We start from the raw sequence: 21,469 nt of genomic DNA, 5'->3' as shown, positions 1-21,469 counted from the left end.
GCCGGCTCTGTGTGTCTTTAAAGCACCGCACTGTGTCACTCCATCCTTGCTGTGTGTGTGTGTGCGTGAGAGCTTTTCTTTGACATCTGTTTGGAGAAATGCGACCTGCCCGAATGCATAGTGCCAAATAAAGTTTGGTGGAGGAGGAATAATGGTCTGGTGCCGTTGTTCATGGTTCGGGCCCCTTAATTCCAGTGAAGGCAAATCTTAACGCTACTGCATACAATGACATTGTAGACGATTCTGTGCTTCCAACTTTGAGTTTGTGGAAGGCCCTTTCCTGTTTCAGCATGACAATCCCCCCGTGCAGGTTTATACATAAATTGTTTTTTGAGATTGGTGTGGAAGAACTTGACTGGCCTGCACAGAGCCCTGACCTCAACCCCATCAAATTATTTTGGGATGAATCGGAACGCCAACTACGATTCAGGCCTAATCGCCTAAAATCAGTGCCCGACCTCATTAATGCTGTTGTGGCTGAATGGAAGCACGTCCCCCACAGCAATGTTCTGACATCTAGTGCAAGGCCTTCCCAGAAGACTTGAGGTAGTTATAACAAAAGGGGGGACCAACTCCATGATTTTGGAATGAGATGTTTAACGAGCAGGTGACCACATACTTTGTCATGTGGTGTGTTTTAGTTATAAAATGATCTAGTTAGCAAATTATAGGCTGAACATTTACTTACCCCACTAAAGTTATTAATTTAACTTCTTGGATGTCCTGTTCACAGAGGGCAATGATGTGAATCACCCACACATTCTAGCTAATACTGTACTGACCATGTTCAGGCAAGTTTCCTCCCTGCCTCCAAATATTGGTATAAATGTGAAGTACCCTAACCACTAATAGATCAGTCTGTCCCTGAAAGATCAGATGGCATCAACATGTAACAAAACCAGGGAATACGAATCATCTTTCATCCTACAAGTTCTAATACAACATTTACTCATGTAAAGATGAAGAGCATGTCCTTTATTTTACAGGATGATATAATGCATGAAGCAAACAATGGAATGATTTAGTGAAATGTGACGATGTAGACTCAGTCAAGGGGTCTTTCATCCCTCTGTGGTCTGGAACAATTCTTCAGACTCAGAGTAGCATGGTTCTGATTGTGGACTCTGCTGAACTCCTGTATATATTGGAGTGACATGTCGATCTCTTTGGAGGACCAAAGCCGCCATAATTATAATTAAATTAGAAGAGATGAAGAGATGTCATGACAGAGGGACACAGGAAGAAGAGAGATCGTGATACAGAAAGACAGGAAGAAGAGAGATCATGATACAGAAATCAGTTTAGCATCTTGTAAAGAAAGCATAAAGAGGTCCAAGGTAGGAAGCAAGAGTAGTGATGTGTTGGAGTTTAAAGTGGGGATGGTGTTGGATGAGACCACAGGGCCTCATTTACACCTTGGTGGAACAGTTGATAGCAGTGCCTGGTGGAGTCTCAGTACCCGGGATCTTCTGTCCAGAACTGGTCACACACCAACAGTAACCTACCAGAAAGACATGTTAATAACCTGTTAAATATATAATATTTACACATTTTACTGTAACATATTGAATTGTCACGTTCAACTCAATTGGAGCATTTATAGTGTGTGTGTGTGTGTGTGTGTGTGTGTGTGTGTGTGTTTTAACCTGTAGAGCCCCAACATTGCTCAGGGGTGTATGGTCCATTGGCGTCACACGTTGGGATGTAGGCTCCAACTAGGTCATGTGGCACGGCATCTCTAGCAATCTCACATGGGGTCATGGGTCGAATCACATCATCTGGACACACAGGTAACATACATTGTAATGTGGACATAACATAACAATGATGGATATACATTCTGGAATCATGGACTGCATCCTATATGGGACCCTGTTCCCCTTTGGGCCCTGGTCAGGAGACTGCATCCTATATGGGACCCTGTTCCCCTTTGGGCCCTGGTCAGGAGACTGCATCCTATATGGGACCCTGTTCCCCGAAGGGCCCTGGTCAGGAGACTGCATCCTATATGGGACCCTGTTCCCCTTTGGGCCCTGGTCAGGAGACTGCATCCTATATGGGACCCTGTTCCCATTTGGGCCCTGGTCACGAGACTGCATCCTATATGGGACCCTGTTCCCCGAAGGGCCCTGGTCAGGAGACTGCATCCTATATGGGACCCTGTTCCCCTTTGGGCCCTGGTCAGGAGACTGCATCCTATATGGGACCCTGTTCCCCTTTGGGCCCTGGTCAGGAGACTGCATCCTAAATGGGACCCTGTTCCCTTTTGGGCCCTGGTCAGGAGACTGCATCCTATATGGGACACTGTTCCCCTATTGGCCCTGGTCAGGAGACTTCATCCTATATTGGACCCTGTTCCCCTTTGGGCCCTGGTCAGGAGACTGCATCCTATATGGGACCCTGTTCCCCTATGGGCCCTTGTCAGGAGACTGCATCCTATATGGGACACTGTTCCCCTATTGGCCCTGGTCAGGAGACTGCATCCTATAAGGGACCCTGTTCCCCGAAGGGCCCTGGTCAGGAGAAGGGCCCTGGTCAGGAGAAGGGCCCTGGTCAGGAGAAGGGCCCTGATCAGGAGAAGGGCCCTATACGGAATAGGAAGTCATTTCAGATGTACATTTCTGAAATCTTCAGTTGTTGCTTCACTCCTTCAGAGATCTTCAAAGGTCTTCACTGGGTCTCTCTCTCTCTCTCCTGCCTGTGAGTTAAATTCTCCCTCCTCTCCTTTTTAAGGACCCGTCCAGTCAGAACCCTCCCCCTGGAACCCCGCACGGAGAGTTGGAGGTACGAAATGGCGGCGAGTAGTTCAGAAAAAATTCAGGAAATTAAGAATGAGTTGGTGAAGCAACAGCTGTTCAGGATTGAGAACAATATAGCTGTCAGTTCTTATGGTATGTAGCGGGAGGATGAGGGTTAATGACCTGAATGGTCGGAAGTGGAAAAACACAGGAAGAAGAGAGATCATGACACAGAAAGAAGAGAGATACTGACACAGGAAGAAGAGAGATCATGACACAGAAAGAAGAGAGATAATGACACAGGAAGAAGAGAGATCTTGACACAGGAAGAAGAGAGATAATGACACAGGAAGAAGAGAGATCATGACACAGAAAGAAGAGAGATAATGACACAGGAAGAAGAGATAATGACACAGGAAGAAGAGAGATAATGACACAGGAAGAAGAGAGATAATGACACAGGAAGAAGAGAGATAATGACACAGGAAGAAGAGAGATCATGACACAGGAAGAAGAGAGATCATGATACAGAAATCAGTTTAGCATCTTGTAAAGAAAGCATAAAGAGATCCAAGGTAGGAAGCAAGAGTAGTGATGTGTTGGAGTTTAAAGTGGTGATGGTGTTGGATGAGACCACAGGGCCTCACTTACTCTGGGTGGAACAGATGATTCTAGGAGTGACTGGTGGAGTCTCAGTACCCGGGATCTTCTGTCCAGAACTGGTCACACACCAACAGTAACCTACCAGAAAGACATGTTAATAACCTGTTAAATATATAATATTTACACATTTTACTGTAACATACTGAATTGTCACGTTCAACTGAATTGGAGCATTTATGGTGTGTGTGTGTGTGTGTGTGTGCGTTTTTTAACCTGTAGAGCTCCAACATTGCTCAGGGGTGTATCGTCCAGTGTTGTCACACGTGGGGACGTAGACTCCAGGCCTGACGTTTTTCAAAGCATTTTCTCTATCAATCTCACAGGGGGTCTTGGGTCGTATCATACCATCTAAACACACAGATAACATTATTTGTAACGATGACATTACATAGTAGAACATACATTGCTGGACAAACATCCTGGAAGCTCTGGCTGGATCTGGAATCTTGGGTTGAGTCCCCTATGGGCCCATGTTCCCCTGTGGGCCCCTTTTCTCCTAGGGGCCCCTGTTCCCCTAGGGGCCCCTGTTCCCCTATTGGGCCCCTGTTCCCCTACTGGGCCCCTGTTCCCCTATTGGGCCCCTGTTCCCCTATTGGGCCCTGTTCCCCTATGGGGCCCTGTTCCCCTATGGGCCCTGTTCCCCTATGGGCCCTGTTCCCCTATGGGACCCTGTTCCCCTATGGGCCCTATGGGTGATGGTGTTGGATGAGACCACAGGGCCTCACTTACTCTGGGTGGAACATCTGATTGGAGGAGTGCCTGGTGGAGACTCAGTACCCGGGATCTTCTGTCCAGAACTGGTCACACACCAACAGTAACCTACCAGAAAGACATGTTAATAACCTGTTAAATATATAATATTTACACATTTTACTGTAACATATTGAATTGTCACGTTCAACTCAATTGGAGCATTTCTAGTGTGTGTGTGTGTGTGTGTGTGTGTGTGTGTGTGTGTGTTTTTTAACCTGTAGAGCCCCAACATTGCTCAGGGGTGTATTGTCCAGCAGCGTCACACGTGGGGATGTAGGCTCCAACTATGCCATGTGGCACGGCATCTCTAGCAATCTCACATGGGGTCTTGGGTCGTATCGCATCATCTGGACACACAGGTAACATACATTGTAATGTGGACATAAAATAACAATGATGGATATACATTCTGGAATCATGGACTGTGTTCTATATGGGACCCTGTTCCCCGAAGGGCCCTGGTCAGGAGACTGCATCCTATATGGGACCCTGTTCCCCTTTGGGCCCTGGTCAGGAGACTGCATCCTATATGGGACCCTGTTCCCCGAAGGGCCCTGGTCAGGAGACTGCATCCTATACTGGACCCTGTTCCCTGAAGGGCCCTGGTCAGGAGACTGCATCCTATAAGGGACCCTGTTCCCCGAAGGGCCCTGGTCAGGAGACTGCATCCTATAAGGGACCCTGTTCCCCTATTGGCAATGGTCAGGAGACTGAATCCCCTATGGGACCCTGTTCCCCTTTGGGCCCTGGTCAGGAGACTGCATCCTATATGGGACCCTGTTCCCCGAAGGGCCCTGGTCAGGAGACTGCATCCTATATGGGACCCTGTTCCCCGAAGGGCCCTGGTCACGAGACTGCATCCTATATGGGACCCTGTTCCCTTTTGGGCCCTGGTCAGGAGACTGCATCCTATATGCCTATATGGGACCCTGTTCCCCGAAGGGCCCTGGTCAGGAGACTGCATCCTATATGCCTATATGGGACCCTGTTCCCCTATTGGCCCTGGTCAGGAGACTACATCCTATATGGGACCCTGTTCCCCTATGGGACCCTGATCCCCTATGGGACCCTGTTCCCCTTTGGGCCCTGGTCAGGAGACTGCATCCTATATGGGACCATGTTCCCCGAAGGGCCCTGGTCAGGAGACTGCATCCTATATGGGACCCTGTTCCCCTATTGGCCCTGGTCAGGAGACTGCATCCTATATGGGACCCTGTTCCCTGAAGGGCCCTGGTCAAGCGACTGCATCCTATATGGGACCCTGTTCCCCGAAGGGCCCTGGTCAGGAGACTACATCCTATATGGGCCCCTGTTCCCCGAAGGGCCCTGGTCAGGAGACTGCATCCTATATGGGACCCTGTTCCCTGAAGGGCCCTGATCAGGAGACTGCATCCTATATGGGACCCTGTTCCCAAAGGGCCCTGGTCAGGAGACTGCATCCTATATGGGACCCTGTTACCCGAAGGGCCCTGGTCAGGAGACTGCATCCTATATGGGACCCTGTTCCCTGAAGGGCCCTGGTCAGGAGAAGGGCCCTGGTCAGGAGAAGGGCCCTGATCAGGAGAAGGGCCCTATACGGAATAGGAAGTCATTTCAGATGTACATTTATGAAATCTTCAGTTGTTGCTTCACTCCTTCAGAGATCTTCAAAGCTCTTCACTGGGTCTCTCTCTGTCCTGCCTGTGAGTTAAATTCTCCCTCCTCTCCTTTTTAACTTCTTGACCATACTTGAGACGCAGACGTCTCAAGTATGCCCCTGGAAATTCAAATGCGCTACGCTAAATGCTAAATGTACTCGTTACAACTCAATCTTTGATCAAAATTCACAAGCAGGGTATTGAATTAAAGCTACACTCGTTGTGAACCTAGCCAGCAAGTCAGATTTTTAAAATGCTTTTCGGCGAAAGCATGAGAAGCTATTATCTGATAGCATGCACCCCCCAAAATGCCAGCTCGACACGTAAACAACAGATTTTGCGGTAGCCGGCGCTACCCAAAACGCAGAAATAAAATATAAAACATTCATTACCTTTGACAAGCTTCTTTCTTGGCACTCCTATATGCCCCATAAACATCACTATTGGGTCTTTTTTTCGTTTAAATCGGTCCATATATACCCAAAATAGCTTAGTATGGGATCTGTGTCATTCAGAAAAAATCATCGTTTTTAAACGCTGCGTAATTTTTTAAAATTAAAAAAGTAGACGATAAACTTTCACAAAACACTTCGAAATCCTTTTGTAATCCAACTTTAGGTATTAGTAAACGTTTATAATCTATCAAAATGATTACAGGGCGATGTCTTTTCAATAGGTCTTCACTTGCAAAAACAATGCCATCTGATATCTCCCTCAACTGCATCCGGGTGAAGACTGGGAAAATGGAGGTCAGATAGAAGGATTTTCCAACAATTAATTCAATTGAAAATTAGGACAATGGCGCCATCGTGCGGAATTTGTATGAATTGCAGGCAGGTCGCCATTAAATTCTGTTCTCTTTTAATAACTGGTGGAAGTGACTTATGGAAATTTTTTTTAGCTTTCAGAGAGCAGTTTTTCTTGCGTTTTTCAATGAAACACACGATCTGTTATAGTCACAGCCGTGATTTAACCAGTTTTATAAACTTCAGAGTGTTTTCTATCCACACATACTAATCATATGCATATACTATATTCCTGGCATGAGTAGCAGGACGCTGAAAAGTTGCGCGATTTTTAACAGAATTTTCGAAAAAGGAAGGGGTAGAAGTAAGAGGTTTTAAGGACCCGTCCAGTCAGAACCCTCCCCCTGGAACCCCGCCCGGAGAGTTGGAGGTACGAAATGAAAAATTCAGGAAATTAAGAATGAGTTGGTGAAGCAACAGCTGTTCAGGATTGAGAACAATATAGCTGTCAGTTCTTATGGTATGTAGCGGGAGGATGAGGGTTAATGACCTGAATGGTCGGAAGTGGAAAAACACAGGAAGAAGAGAGATCATGACACAGAAAGAAGAGAGATATTGACACAGGAAGAAGAGAGATCATGATACAGAAATCAGTTTAGCATCTTTTAAAGAAAGCATAAAGAGATCCAAGGTAGGAAGCAAGAGTAGTGATGTGTTGGAGTTTAAAGTGGTGATGGTGTTGGATGAGACCACAGGGCCTCACTTACTCAGGGTGGAACAGTTGAATCTAGGAGTGCCTGGTTTAGTCTCAGTACCCGGGATCTTCTGTCCAGAACTGGTCACACACCAACAGTAACCTACCAGAAAGACATGTTAATAACCTGTTAAATATATAATATTTACACATTTTACTGTAACACATTGAATTGTCAAGTTAAACTGAATTGGAGCATTTATGGTGTGTGTGGTAACCTGTAGAGCCTGAACATTGCTCAGGGGTGTATTGTCCATCGTTGTCACACGTGGGGACGTAGACTCCAGGCCTGACGTTTTTCAAAGCATTTTCTCTATCAATCTCACAGGGTGTCTTGGGTCGTATCATACCATCTAAACACACAGATAACATTATTTGTAACGATGACATTACATAGTAGAACATACATTGCTGGACAAGCATCCTGGAAGCTCTGGCTGGATCTGGAATCTTGGGTTGAGTCCCCTATGGGCCCCTGTTCCCCTGTGGGCCCCTGTTCCCCTAGGGGCCCCTGTTCCCCTATTGGGCCCCTGTTCCCCTACTGGGCCCCTGTTCCCCTACTGGGCCCCTATTCCCCTACTGGGCCCCTGTTCCCCTACTGGGCCCCTGTTCCCCTATGGGCCCTGTTCCCCTATGGGCCCTGTTCCCCTATGGGCCCTATGGGTGATGGTGTTGGATGAGACCACAGGGCCTCACTTACTCTGGGTGGAACATCTGATTGGAGGAGTGCCTGGTGGAGACTCAGTACCCGGGATCTTCTGTCCAGTACTGGTCACACACCAACAGTAACCTACCAGAAAGACATGTTAATAACCTGTTAAATATAAATAATATTTACACATTTTACTGTAACATCTTGAATTGTCATGTTCCACTCAATTGGAGCATTTATAGTGTGTGTGTGTGTGTGTGTGTGTGTGTGTTTTTTAACCTGTAGAGCCCCAACATTGCTCAGGGGTGTATTGTCCAGCAGCGTCACACGTGGGGATGTAGGCTCCAACTATGCCATGTGGCACGGCATCTCTAGCAATCTCACATGGGGTCTTGGGTCGTATCGCATCATCTGGACACACAGGTAACATACATTGTAATGTGGACATAAAATAACAATGATGGATATACATTCTGGAATCATGGACTGTGTTCTATATGGGACCCTGTTCCCCGAAGGGCCCTGGTCAGGAGACTGCATCCTATATGGGACCCTGTTCCCCTTTGGGCCCTGGTCAGGAGACTGCATCCTATATGGGACCCTGTTCCCCGAAGGGCCCTGGTCAGGAGACTGCATCCTATACTGGACCCTGTTCCCTGAAGGGCCCTGGTCAGGAGACTGCATCCTATAAGGGACCCTGTTCCCCGAAGGGCCCTGGTCAGGAGACTGCATCCTCTATGGGACCCTGTTCCCCGAAGGGCCCTGGTCACGAGACTGCATCCTATATGGGACCCTGTTCCCTTTTGGGCCCTGGTCAGGAGACTGCACCCTATATGCCTATATGGGACCCTGTTCCCCGAAGGGCCCTGGTCAGGAGACTGCATCCTATATGCCTATATGGGACCCTGTTCCCCTATTGGCCCTGGTCAGGAGACTACATCCTATATGGGACCCTGTTCCCCTATGGGACCCTGATCCCCTATGGGACCCTGTTCCCCTTTGGGCCCTGGTCAGGAGACTGCATCCTATATGGGACCATGTTCCCCGAAGGGCCCTGGTCAGGAGACTGCATCATATATGGGACCCTGTTCCCCTATTGGCCCTGGTCAGGAGACTGCATCCTATATGGGACCCTGTTCCCTGAAGGGCCCTGGTCAAGCGACTGCATCCTATATGGGACCCTGTTCCCCGAAGGGCCCTGGTCAGGAGACTGCATCCTATATGGGCCCCTGTTCCCCGAAGGGCCCTGGTCAGGAGACTGCATCCTATATGGGACCCTGTTCCCTGAAGGGCCCTGATCAGGAGACTGCATCCTATATGGGACCCTGTTCCCAAAGGGCCCTGGTCATGAGACTGCATCCTATATGGGACCCTGTTCCCCGAAGGGCCCTGGTCAGGAGACTGCATCCTATATGGGACCCTGTTCCCTGAAGGGCCCTGGTCAGTAGACTGCATCCTATATGGGACCCTGTTCCCTGAAGGGCCCTGGTCAGGAGAAGGGCCCTGGTCAGGAGAAGGGCCCTGATCAGGAGAAGGGCCCTGGTCAGGAGATGTGCCCTGGTCAGGAGAAGTGCCCTGGTCAGGAGAAGTGCCCTGATCAGGAGAAGGGCCCTGATCAGGAGAAGGGCCCTATACGGAATAGGAAGTCATTTCAGATGTACATTTCTGAAATCTTCAGTTGTTGCTTCACTCCTTCAGAGTTCTTCAAAGCTCTTCACTGGGTCTCTCTCTGTCCTGCCTGTGAGTTAAATTCTCCCTCCTCTCCTTTTTAAGGACCCGTCCAGTCAGAACCCTCCCCCTGGAACCCCGCACGGAGAGTTGGAGGTACGAAATGGCGGCGAGTAGTTCAGAAAAAATTCAGGAAATTAAGAATGAGTTGGTGAAGCAACAGCTGTGCAGGATTGAGAACAATATAGCTGTCAGTTCTTATGGTATGTAGCGGGAGGATGAGGGTTAATGACCTGAATGGTCGGAAGTGGAAAAACACAGGAAGAAGAGAGATCATGACACAGAAAGAAGAGAGATCATGACACAGGAAGAAGAGATAATGGCACAGGAAGAAGAGAGATAATGGCACAGGAAGAAGAGAGATAATGACACAGGAAGAAGAGAGATAATGACACAGGAAGAAGAGAGATAATGACACAGGAAGAATAGAGATAATGACACAGGAAGAAGAGAGATAATGACACAGGAAGAAGAGAGATAATGACACAGGAGGAAGAGAGATCATGATACAGAAATCAGTTTAGCATCTTGTAAAGAAAGCATAAAGAGATCCAAGGTAGGAAGCAAGAGTAGTGATGTGTTGGAGTTTAAAGTGGTGATGGTGTTGGATGAGACCACAGGGCCTCACTTACTCTGGGTGGAACAGATGATTCTAGGAGTGCCTGGTGGAGTCTCAGTACCCGGGATCTTCTGTCCAGAACTGGTCACACACCAACAGTAACCTACCAGAAAGACATGTTAATAACCTGTTAATATAAATAATATTTACACATTTTACTGTAACATATTGAATTGTCATGTTCAACTCAATTGGAGCATTTATAGTTTGTGTGTGTGTGTGTGTGTGTGTGTGTGTGTGTGTGTGTGTGTGTGTGTGTGTGTGTGTGTGTGTGTGTGTGTGTGTGTGTGTGTGTTTTAACCTGTAGAGCCCCAACATTGCTCCAGGGTGTATCGTCCATTGGCGTCACACGTGGGGATGTAGGCTCCAACTAGGTCATGTGGCACTGCATCTCTAGCAATCTCACATGGGGTCTTGGGTCGTATTGTACCATCTGGACACACAGGTAACATACATTGTAATGTGGACATAAAATAACAATGATGGATATACATTCTGGAATCATGGACTGTGTTCTATATGGGACCCTGTTCCCCGAAGGGCCCTGGTCAGGAGACTGCATCCTATATGGGACCCTGTTCCCCTTTGGGCCCTGGTCAGGAGACTGCTTCCTATATGGGACCCTGTTCCCCTTTGGGACCCTGTTCCCCTTTGGGCCCTGGTCAGGAGACTGCATCCTATATGGGACCCTGTTCCCCGAAGGGCCCTGGTCAGGAGACTGCATCCTATATGGGACACTGTTCCCCGAAGGGCCCTGGTCAGGAGACTGCTTCCTATATGGGACCCTGTTCCCCGAAGGGCCCTGGTCAGGAGACTGCATCCTATATGGGACCCTGTTCCCCGAAGGGCCCTGGCCAGGAGACTGCTTCCTATATTGGACCCTGTTCCCCTTTGGGCCCTGGTCAGGAGACTGCATCCTATATGGGACCCTGTTCCCCGAAGGGCCCTGGTCAGGAGACTGCATCCTATATGGGACCCTGTTCCCCTAAGGGCCCTGGTCAGGAGACTGCATCCTTTATGGGACCCTGTTCCCCTATGGGCCCTGGTCAGGAGACTGCATCCTATATGGGACCCTGTTCCCCAAAGAGCCCTGGTCAGGAGACTGCATCCTACATAGGACCCTGTTCCCCGAAGGGCCCTGGTCAGGAGACTGCATCCTATAAGGGACCCTGTTCCCCTTTGGGCCCTGGTCAGGAGACTGCATCCTACATGGGACCCTGTTCCCCGAAGGGCCCTGGTCAGGAGAAGGGCCCTGGTCAGGAGAAGGGCCCTGGTCAGGAGAAGTACCATGATCAGGAGAAGGGCCCTGATCAGGAGAAGGGCCCTATACAGAATAGGAAGCCATTTTAGATGTACATTTCTGAAATCTTCAGTTGTTGCTTCACTCCTTCAGAGATCTTCAAAGGTCTTCACTGGGTCTCTCTCTGTCCTACCTGTGAGTTAAATTCTCCCTCCTCTCCTTTTTAAGGACCCGTCCAGTCAGAACCCTCCCCCTGGAACCCCGCACGGAGAGTTGGAGGTACGAAATGGCGGCGAGTAGTTCAGAAAAAATGCAGGAAATTAAGAATGAGTTGGTGAAGCAACAGCTGTGCAGGATTGACAACAATATAGCTGTCAGTTCTGATGGTATGTAGCGGGAGGATGAGGGTTAATGACCTGAATGGTCGGAAGTGGAAAAACACAGGAAGAAGAGAGATCATGACACAGAAAGAAGAGAGATACTGACACAGGAAGAAGAGAGATCATGATACAGAAATCAGTTTAGCATCTTTTAAAGAAAGCATAAAGAGATCCAAGGTAGGAAGCAAGAGTAGTGATGTGTTGGAGTTTAAAGTGGTGATGGTGTTGGATGAGACCACAGGGCCTCACTTACTCTGGGTGGAACAGTTGAATCTAGGAGTGCCTGGTTTAGTCTCAGTACCCGGGATCTTCTGTCCAGAACTGGTCACACACCAACAGTAACCTACCAGAAAGACATGTTAATAACCTGTTAAATATATAATATTTACACATTTTACTGTAACACATTGAATTGTCAAGTTAAACTGAATTGGAGCATTTATAGTGTGTGTGTGTGTGTGTGTGTGTGTGTGTGTGTGTGTGTGTGTGTGTGTGTGTGTGTGTGTGTGTGTGTGTGTGTGTGTGTGTGTGTGTGTGTGTGTGTGTGTGTGTGTGTTTTAACCTGTAGAGCCCCAACATTGCTTAGGGGTGTATCGTCCAGCAGCGTCACACGTGGGGATGTAGGCTCCAACTAGGTCATGTGGCACGGCATCTCTTGCAATCTCACATGGGGTCTTGGGTCGTATCATAGTATCTGGAAACAGGTAACATTATCTGTAATGTGGACATAACATTGCAGGACAATATACATTTCTGGACATACATTCTGGAATCTTGGGGTGCGTCCCATATGGGCCCTATTCAGAAGTAGTTTATACGGAATAGGGTTCCATTTCAGATGATACCTAGGTACTTCATGGCTAAATATTCATTCTGCTACTTGTTTAAAACGCCTGTGGAGTCAAATTCCAGTTTAGTAGAAGAGCTGAAGAAACTAAGACTGGAAATTGTATCAGTGTTATTGCCTGATAGTTGCTAGACAATCCAATCATACATCCAGTTGAATGATCAAACCATTCATATCAGAATACCTCAGTCCAGCATCTAGATATACATCTCTGGAACTAGAGGAGTGTCAGGTAGCCTGCGGTTAGAGAGTTGGGCCAGTAGTTCAAATCAGTGAGATGACAAGTTGATATATCTGTCTATATGTAAGGCACAACCTTCATTTCTCCAGTGTCAAGGTTGATAATGGCTGACCTCTCAGAGAGTGTCCCATGGAGAACGGGTTATGAATAAAAACGCATTTCCAATTCACACCTGCATATTAATACCTACATGTGTGAATTAGGTGTGTTATGTTTAATTAAGATGTTGGTGAGTAAGTGTGAGGTATGTCACGCTTACCTCCTTGAGCAAAAGCCGTGCTGACAAGAAGAATGATGGTCAATATCGCCATGGTTATAGTCTCCTGTGAGAGAGAAAGAGAGATTAGTTGAGCATTTTAAAGCATCTGGAATGGCTGTGGGTACTAGAGGAGAGGTTAAAGAAACCCACTATTAGGTACAAAACTGAAATAACAGCCAAAGCAGCATTTTCTAAACCCAGTCCTGAGGATCCCAAGAAGAAGTATGGGCAACACGGTGCTACTAGTCTTCTGATGTAACTCAGGTATCACTTCTTCAACCACATACAATAGATTAGCCTGGCACCATTGACGAGGGCCTAGAATGCACTACATAGGGAATGGGAAGCATTTTAGACCGTCAGAGACTACCCATTTACTGCTCTTAAAATCAGGGGGCCACTTCACAAAAATGGTACTGGGAGACACCCAGTGAATCCCTTGGAAGAGTGCAGATGGTGAGAGTGCATCATTATTTAATAGACTATCTGCATCTCCAATGTTACCTAAATGTTATGTGCCCTTGTCAAACGTAGTGCACTATGTAGTTGTGCCATTTTTGTGGAGTGACCCCTGAATTTAAGAGTGTAGACTAATAGTTACCTTTGCAGTAAATGGGCAGTCTCTGACTATCTATAATGCTTCCCATTCCCTATGTAGTGCATTGTTGGCCCTGATCAACGGTAGTTCACTACACAAGGAGTGAGGAGCCATTTGGGAAGGATACATATTCCTGTGAAGTGAACTGAGTTTTAATATTAATAATTAATACGCAGGTGTGATTTGGAAATGCGTTTCTATTCATTATCGGTTCCCCATGGGACACCCTCTGAGAGGTCCGCCATTATCAACCTTGACACTGGAGAAATTAAGGTTGTGCCTTGCTGATGGGCACATAGACAGATATGTCAACTTGTCACCTCACTGATTTGAGCTACTGACCCAACTCTCTAACCGCAGGCTACCTGCCACTCCTCTAGTTCCAGAGATGTATATCTAGATGCTGGACTGAGGTATGAATGGTTTGATCATTCAACTGGATGTATGATTGGATTGTCTAGCAACTATCAGGAAATAACACTGATACAATTTCCAGTCTTAGTTTCATCAGCTCTTCTACAAAACACAGAACCAGAATTGACTGCACAGGGCTTTTAAACAACTTCAATATTTAGCCAGGAAGCTCTGATTTAAACTACTGGCCCAACTCTCAAACAGCGTCCAGAAATGTATATAGTCCTGAAATGTTATGTCCACATTACAATGCATGTTACCTGTGTCCAGATGCTATGATACGACCAAAGACCCCATGTGAGGATGCTAGAGATGCCGCTTTAAATGGCTCAATTGGAGCCTACATCCTCCACGTGTGACGACAATGGACAATAAACCCCTGAGCAATGTTGGGGCTCTACAGGTTAACACCGACGCACATGCAGACACTAAATCCTCCAATTCAGTTGAATGTGACAATTCAATGTGTATATGAAACATGTCTATTTCTGGTAGGTTACTGTTGGTGTGTGAACAGTTCTGGACAGAAGATCCAGGGTACTGAGACTCCACCAGGCACTGCTATCACCTGTTCCACCAAGGTGTGTGTATATACATACTCATTCACTAAATGTTACTACTTTGCAGCTAGTTATTGCTGTGTATTTCTTCCTAATTGTAGATGAAAGGCGTTGGAAGTAAGATGTAGAAGACGGACAGTTTACTGTACTACAGGAAGGGATTCACATCCCATACAAATAAATACATGAAGGAATCCAGAGATTAAAGTGTTGAATTACTTACGTTATTGTTGGTGTGATTTTTCTGAACCAGTCCAATTCTGGGAAATGGAGGAAGGACGAGGACCTTTATGGTGACTGTATTACCACACCCACCGGAAGTTACAGAACATGAAGGCAGTCAAATGCCACGTGACCATGTAGTAGTTAGGCTTCTCAAAGCTCTGATGCTGGTGATGGTCATTAGTAGCCTACCACACCTGCTAACTGCCTGGTACTCAGCATTCTATTGTCCCTCTAATCACTCAGACATCAACTCTGACGTTATCTTAAATAAACATCTTAAATAAACATAACACACCTACTTCACACACACTTATATTTCTATTAAATTTCCAATAGTAAAGACAATATAGGGAAGAGAGATGGGGGAAAAAAAAAATCTGAACAGTTAGTCCTTGGGGTTTTGCCTGCTACATAAGTTCTGTTATACTCACAGACATAATTCAAACAGTTTTAGAAACGGGGAGTTTTCTATCCAAATCTATGAATAATATGCATATCTTATATTCTTGGCATGAGTAGCAGGAAGTTGAAATTGGGCACGCTATTAATCCAAAAGTGAAAATGCTGCCCCCTAGCTTTAAGAGGTTATTAATATGCAGGTGTGATTTGGAAATGTGTTTTTATTCATAACCCGTTCTCCATGGGACACCTTCTGAGAGGTCAGCCATTATCAACATTGACACTGGAGAAATGAAGGTTGTGCCTTGCATATAGATGGATATATCAACTTGTCATCTCACTGATTTGAACTACTGGCCCAACTCTCTAACCGCAGGCTACCTGCCACTCCTCTAGTTCCAGAGATGTATATCTAGATGCTGGACTGAGGTATTCTGATATGAATGGTTTGATCATTCAACTGGATGTATGATTGGATTGTCTAGCAACTATCAGGAAATAACACTGATACAATTTACCCTCACTTTCAGTCTTAGTTTCATCAGCTTTTATACAAAAGACAGAAACTGTATTTTGACTGCACAGGGCTTTTAAACAAGCAGCGGCATTTCAATATTTATCCATGAAGTACCTCGGTATCATCTTAAATGAAACCCTATTCCGTATAAACTACTTCTGAATAGGGCCCATATGGGACGTAACCCAATATTCCAGAATGTATGTCCAGAAATGTATATTGTCCTGCAATGTTATGTCCACATTACAATGAATGTTACCTGTTTCCAGATTCTATGATACGACCCAAGACCCCATGTGAGGATGCTAGAGATGCCACTTTAAATGGCTCAATTAGAGCCTACATCCCCACGTGTGACGACAATGGACAATACACCCCCGAGCAATGTTGGGGCTCTACAGATTAACACTGACGCACAAAATTCTCAATTCAGTTGAATGTGACAGTTCAATGTGTATTGATTGTACATACAACATGTCTATTTCTGGAAGGTTACTGTTGTTGTGTGATCAGTTCTGGACAGAAGATCCAGGGTACTGAGGCTCCACCAGGCACTGCTATCACCTGCTATCAACTGTTCCACCAAGGTCTGTGTGTACATACTCATTCACTAAATGTTACTACTTTTCAGCTAATTCTTGATGTGTATATTTTGTTGTTGTCTGTAATTGTAGATGAAAGGCGTTGCAAGTAAGATGTAGAAGACGGACAGTTGTCTTTACTGTACTACAGGAACGGATTCACATCCCATACAAATAAATACATGAAAGAATCCAGAGGTTAAAGTGTTGATTTACTTACGTTATTGTTGGTGTGATGTGTTGAACAATGTATCTGAACCGGTTCATTTCTGGGAAATGGAGGAAGGAGTAGGACTGTTATGGTGACTGTTACAGGAAATGAAGACAGTCAAATGCCACGTGACCATGTTAGGCTTCTCCAAGCTCTGGTGATGGTCATTAGTGTCTCCTGACCCCTCCTGTCTCAGCCTCCAGTATTTATGCTGCAGTAGTTTATGTGTCGGGGGGCTAGGGTCAGTTTGTTATATCTGGAGTACTTCTCCTGTCCTATTCTGTGTCCTGTGTGAATCTAAGTGTGCGTTCTCTAATTCTCTCCTTCTCTCTTTCTTTCTCTTTCTCGGAGGACCTGAGCCCTAGGACCATGCCCCAGGACTACCTGACATGATGACTCCTTGCTGTCCCCAGTCCACCTGGCCGTGCTGCTGCTCCAGTTTCAACTGTTCTGCCTTATTATTATTGGACCATGCTGGTCATTTATGAACATTTGAACATCTTGGCCATGTTCTGTTATAATCTCCACCCGGCACAGCCAGAAGAGGACTGGCCACCCCACATAGCCTGGTTCCTCTCTAGGTTTCTTCCTAGGTTTTGGCCTTTCTAGGGAGTTTTTCCTAGCCACCGTGCTTCTACACCTGCATTGCTTGCTGTTTGGGGTTTTAGGCTGGGTTTCTGTACAGCACTTTGAGATATCAGCTGATGTAAGAAGGGCTATATAAATACATTTGATTTGATTTGATTTGATTAGTAGTCTACCACACTTGCTAACTGCTTGGTACTCAGCACTATTGTCCCTCTAATCACTCTTTTTACAGAGAGGGTCCAGATTGTCTAGCCCGGCTGATTCGTAGGGGTCCAGATTTTGCAGCTCTTTCAGAACATCAGCTATCTGGATTTGGGTAAAGGAGAAAGGTGGGGGCTTTGGTGGGTTGCTGTGGAGGGTGCCGGGCAGTTGACCGGGGTAGGGGTAGCCATGTGGAAAGCATGGCCAGCCGTAGAGAAATGCTTATTGAAATTCTCAATTATAGTGGATTTATCGGTGGTGACAGTGTTTCCTAGCCTCAGAGCAGTGGGCAGCTGGGAGGAGGTGCTCTTATTCTCCATGGACTTTACAGTGTCCCAGAACTTTTTTGAATTAGTACTACAGGATGCAAATTTCGGTTTGAAAAAGCTTGCCTTAGCTTTTCTAACTGCCTGTGTATATTTGTTCTTAACTTCCCTGAAAAGTTGCATATCACGGGGGCTATTCGATGCTAATGCAGAACGCCACAGGATGTTTTTGTGCTGGTCAACGGCAGACAGGTCTGGAGTGAACCAAGGACTATATCTGTTCCTAGTTCTACATTTTGAGAAGGGCATACTTATTTAAAGGCACTTTTAAAGAATAGCCAGGCATCATCTACTGACGGGATGAGGTCAATGTCATTCCAGGATACCCCGGCCAGGTGGATTAGAAAGGCCTGCTCGCAGAAATCTTTCAGGGAGCGTTTGAAAGTGATGAGGGGTGGTCGTTTTGTCGCAGACCCATTACGGATGCAGGCAATGAGGCAGTGATCGCTGAGATCTTGATTGAAAACAGCAGAGGGTTATTTGGAGGGTGTGTTAGGTTGACATCTATGAGGGTGCCCGAGGGCACAGCTGGGGACAGATGGAGGTCTATAGCAAGCGGCAACAGTGAGAGACTTGTTTCTGGAAAGGTTCATTTTTAGAAGTCTAAGCTTATTCTGCAGAGTTCTGTATTACTATCTATCTTTGCAGTAGATTGAAACACCCCCTTTGGCAGTTCTATCTTGGTGGAAAATGTTATAGTTAGCGATGGAGATTTCAGGGTTTTTGGTGGTTTTCCTGAGCCAGGATTCAGACATGGCTAAGACATCTGGGTTGGCAGAGTGTGCTAACGCAGTGAGTAAAACACACTTGGGGAGTAGGCTTCTAATGTTAACATGAATGAAACCAAGGCTTTTATGGTTACAGAAGTGAACAAATGTGAGCACCTATGGGAGTGGGAGTGGAGCTATCCAGGACAGTAATGGACGAGGCATATTGATATTAGAGAGAGGCATGTGTAGCCAAGTGAATATATGGATCCAGTGAGTGGTTGGGCTGACTGGGGACACGGCGATTCCGACAGTTAGCAGGCCGATGCAAACAAGCTAACAGTTAGTAGGCCGGGGCTAAACAAGCTAGCAGTTAGCAGGCCGATGCTAACAAGCTAACAGTTAGTAGGCCGGGGCTAAACAAGCTAGCAGTTAGCAAGCCGGGTTAGCAAGAAAGCAAGCAGTTAGCAGCGGCTAAAAGATACAGACCGGGCAGGCAAGCTAGCAGTTAGCAGGCCGGGGCAGGAAACCTAGCAGTTAGCAGGCCGGGGTCTGCAAGCTAGCAGTTAGTAGCCCGGTGCAAGCTAGCAGTTCGCAGGCCGGGTTAGCAAGCAGTTAGCAGACTGGGTTAGCTAGCAGTTAGCAGACTGGGTTAGCTAGCAGTTAGCAGGGGCTAGCAGTTAGCAGACCGGGCAAGCTAGCAGTTAGCAGACCGGGGCCGGCAAGCTAGCAATTAGCAGACCGGGTTAGCCAGCAAGCAGATAGCAGGGGCTAGAAAGTTAGCCTTTGGGGGACGTTGCGATGGGGGTAAGTCTGTTTTAGCCTCTTCGTGAGGTGACGTCGATAGACCAGTCGTGGAATTACTTGGGTTCCAAGTAGTTCTAGGTAGTTAGCTGGTTAGCAGAATGGGCCTTCAGCGGGCGTCGCGCCTGAGGGGCCTGTTGGAGTCCTCGGGCAGATTATGTCGATATTCAAGTCGTAGGGGATCTGCGGGGTTCCGTGCCCCGTACCGGCTGTAGAAGGGGTCCGGAGATTGTAGCCCAGGAGTATGCTTCGGTGGTAGCACAGGATCCCTGACCGGGCTAGCTTCAAGCTAATTGGTGCTTGGTCTGGGATGGAAATGCTAGCCAGGAGTAGTGATCCGGGATTGCGGTTAGCTAGTTGTGAAGATCCAGATGAAAATGTTCAGTTTGTGGTAGGAATCAGGGGATAAAAGTAATAGAGAATTTAGAAGTTGAAGTTTAGCAAATGATTTTAAATGATAGATATATGAAAAAAAAATATGTAAAACGATATATGCAAGAGACACAACAGGACAAAGACATCTGACTGCTACGCCATCTTGGATTCATAGGGTCTGAGCCGTATCTCTATATAACAGGGTCTGAGCCATATCTCCATACAACAGGGTCTGAGCCATATCTCCAGATAACAGAGTCTGAGCCATATCTCCATACAACAGGGTCTGAGCCATATCTATATATAACAGGGTCTGAGCCATATCTCTATAAAACAGGGTCTGAGCCATATCTCCAGATATCAGGGTCTGAGCCATATATCTGTATATCAGGGTCTGAGCCATATCTCTGTATATCAGGGTCTGAGCCATATCTCTGTATAACAGGGTCTGAGCCATATCTCTGTATATCAGGGTCTGAGCCATATCTCTGTATAACAGGGTCTGAGCCATATCTCTGTATAACAGGGTCTGAGCCATATCTCTGTATAACAGGGTCTGAGCCATATCTCTGTATAACAGGGTCTGAGTCATATCTCTGTATAACAGGGTCTGAGCCATATCTCTGTGTAAAAGGGTCTGAGCCATGTCTCTGTATAACAGGGTCTGAGCCATATCTCTATATGACAGGGTCTGAGCCATAACTCTATATAACAGGGTCTGAGCCGTATCTCTATATATCAGGGTCTGAGCCGTAACTCTATACATCAGGGTCTGAGCCATATCTCCAGATAACAGGGTCTGAGCCATATCTCCATGTAACAAGGGCTGAGCCATATCTCTATATAACAGGGGCTGAGCCATATCTCTATATAACAGGGGCTGAGCAGTATCTCTATATAACAGGGGCTGAGCCGTAGCTCTATATAACAGGGGCTGAGCCGTATCTCTATATAACAGGGTCTGAGCCGTATCTCCATGTAACAGGGTCTGAGCCGTATCTCTATATAACAGGGGCTGAGCCGTATCTCTATGTAACAGGGTCTGAGCCATATCTCTATATAAAGGGGTCTGAGCCGTATCTCTATATAACGGTTGGCTGAGCAGATCTCATAACAGGGTCTGAGTCTTATCTCTATATAACAGGGTCTGAGCCGTATCTCCATATAACAGGGTCTGAGCCGTATATCTATATAACAGGGTCTGAGCCGTATCTCCATATAACAGGGTCTGAGCCGTATCTCCATATAACAGTGTCTGAGCCGTATCTCTATATAACAGGGGCTGAGCCGTATCTCTAACAGGGTCTGAGCCGTATCTCTGTATAACAGGGTCTGAGCCATATCTCTATATAACAGGGTCTGAGCCATATCTCATAACAGGGTCTGAACCATATCTCTATATAACGGGGTCTGAGCCGTATCTCTATATAACGGGGTCTGAGCCGTATCTCTAACAGGGTCTGAGCCGTATCTCCATATAACAGGGTCTGAGCCATATCTCTATATAACAGGGTCTGAGCCATATCTCTATATAACAGGGTCTGAGCCATATCTCTATATAAAGGGGTCTGAGCCATATCTCTAAATAACAGGGTCTGAGCCATATCTCCATATAAAGGGGTCTGAGCCGTATCTCTAAATAACAGGGTCTGAGCCATATCTCTATATAACAGGGTCTGAGCCATATCTCATAACAGGGTCTGAGC

At 46.5% G+C, this 21,469-nt stretch overlaps 1 protein-coding gene across 4 annotated transcripts; it reads right to left on the bottom strand.

Moving 5' to 3' along the window:
- Window positions 1–954: 954 nt before the first annotated feature.
- Window positions 955–16,887, bottom strand: LOC149980732 (thyroglobulin-like). 4 transcript variants are annotated; one of them, XM_090183378.1, is made up of 17 exons: window positions 16,772–16,880; window positions 15,053–15,089; window positions 13,258–13,321; window positions 12,473–12,604; window positions 12,164–12,253; window positions 10,592–10,723; window positions 10,304–10,393; window positions 8,223–8,354; window positions 7,992–8,081; window positions 7,510–7,644; window positions 7,305–7,394; window positions 4,370–4,501; window positions 4,131–4,220; window positions 3,615–3,749; window positions 3,390–3,479; window positions 1,647–1,778; window positions 955–1,501 (listed from the first exon to the last, which is right to left on the bottom strand). In XM_090183378.1, the coding sequence occupies exons 1-17, from the start codon at window positions 16,816–16,818 to the stop codon at window positions 1,410–1,412; spliced, it is 1,710 nt and encodes a 569-aa protein (XP_090039504.1). In that variant the 5' UTR covers window positions 16,819–16,880; the 3' UTR covers window positions 955–1,409. The 4 variants fall into 4 exon arrangements, with proteins under 4 accessions (XP_090039504.1, XP_090039505.1, XP_090039506.1 ...); XM_090183379.1 differs by having other exon boundaries at window positions 15,053–15,126; window positions 16,772–16,849; XM_090183380.1 differs by lacking the exon at window positions 15,053–15,089 and having other exon boundaries at window positions 16,772–16,887.
- Between the last annotated feature and the right edge of the window lie 4,582 nt (window positions 16,888–21,469).

The sequence above is a fragment of the Oncorhynchus mykiss genome, chromosome 9 (assembly GCF_057628025.1).
Source record: "Oncorhynchus mykiss isolate SJ-2025 chromosome 9, ASM5762802v1, whole genome shotgun sequence".
NCBI classification, from domain to species: domain Eukaryota; kingdom Metazoa; phylum Chordata; class Actinopteri; order Salmoniformes; family Salmonidae; genus Oncorhynchus; species Oncorhynchus mykiss.
Note: the sequence above shows the minus strand (reverse complement) of the source record. Positions and strands in the feature narration are given on the sequence as shown.

Coding starts and splice junctions, on each gene's coding strand:
- LOC149980732 (XM_090183378.1), bottom strand. CDS start 16,818: ATGAACCGGTTCAGATACATTGTTCAACACATCACACCAACAATAAC. Junction 7,395..7,509: donor GCAATGTTCAGGCTCTACAG/GTTACCACACAC, acceptor TCTTTCTGGTAG/GTTACTGTTGGTGTGTGACC. Junction 1,779..3,389: donor AATCATCTGTTCCACCCAGA/GTAAGTGAGGCC, acceptor CTGTGTGTCCAG/ATGATGTGATTCGACCCATG.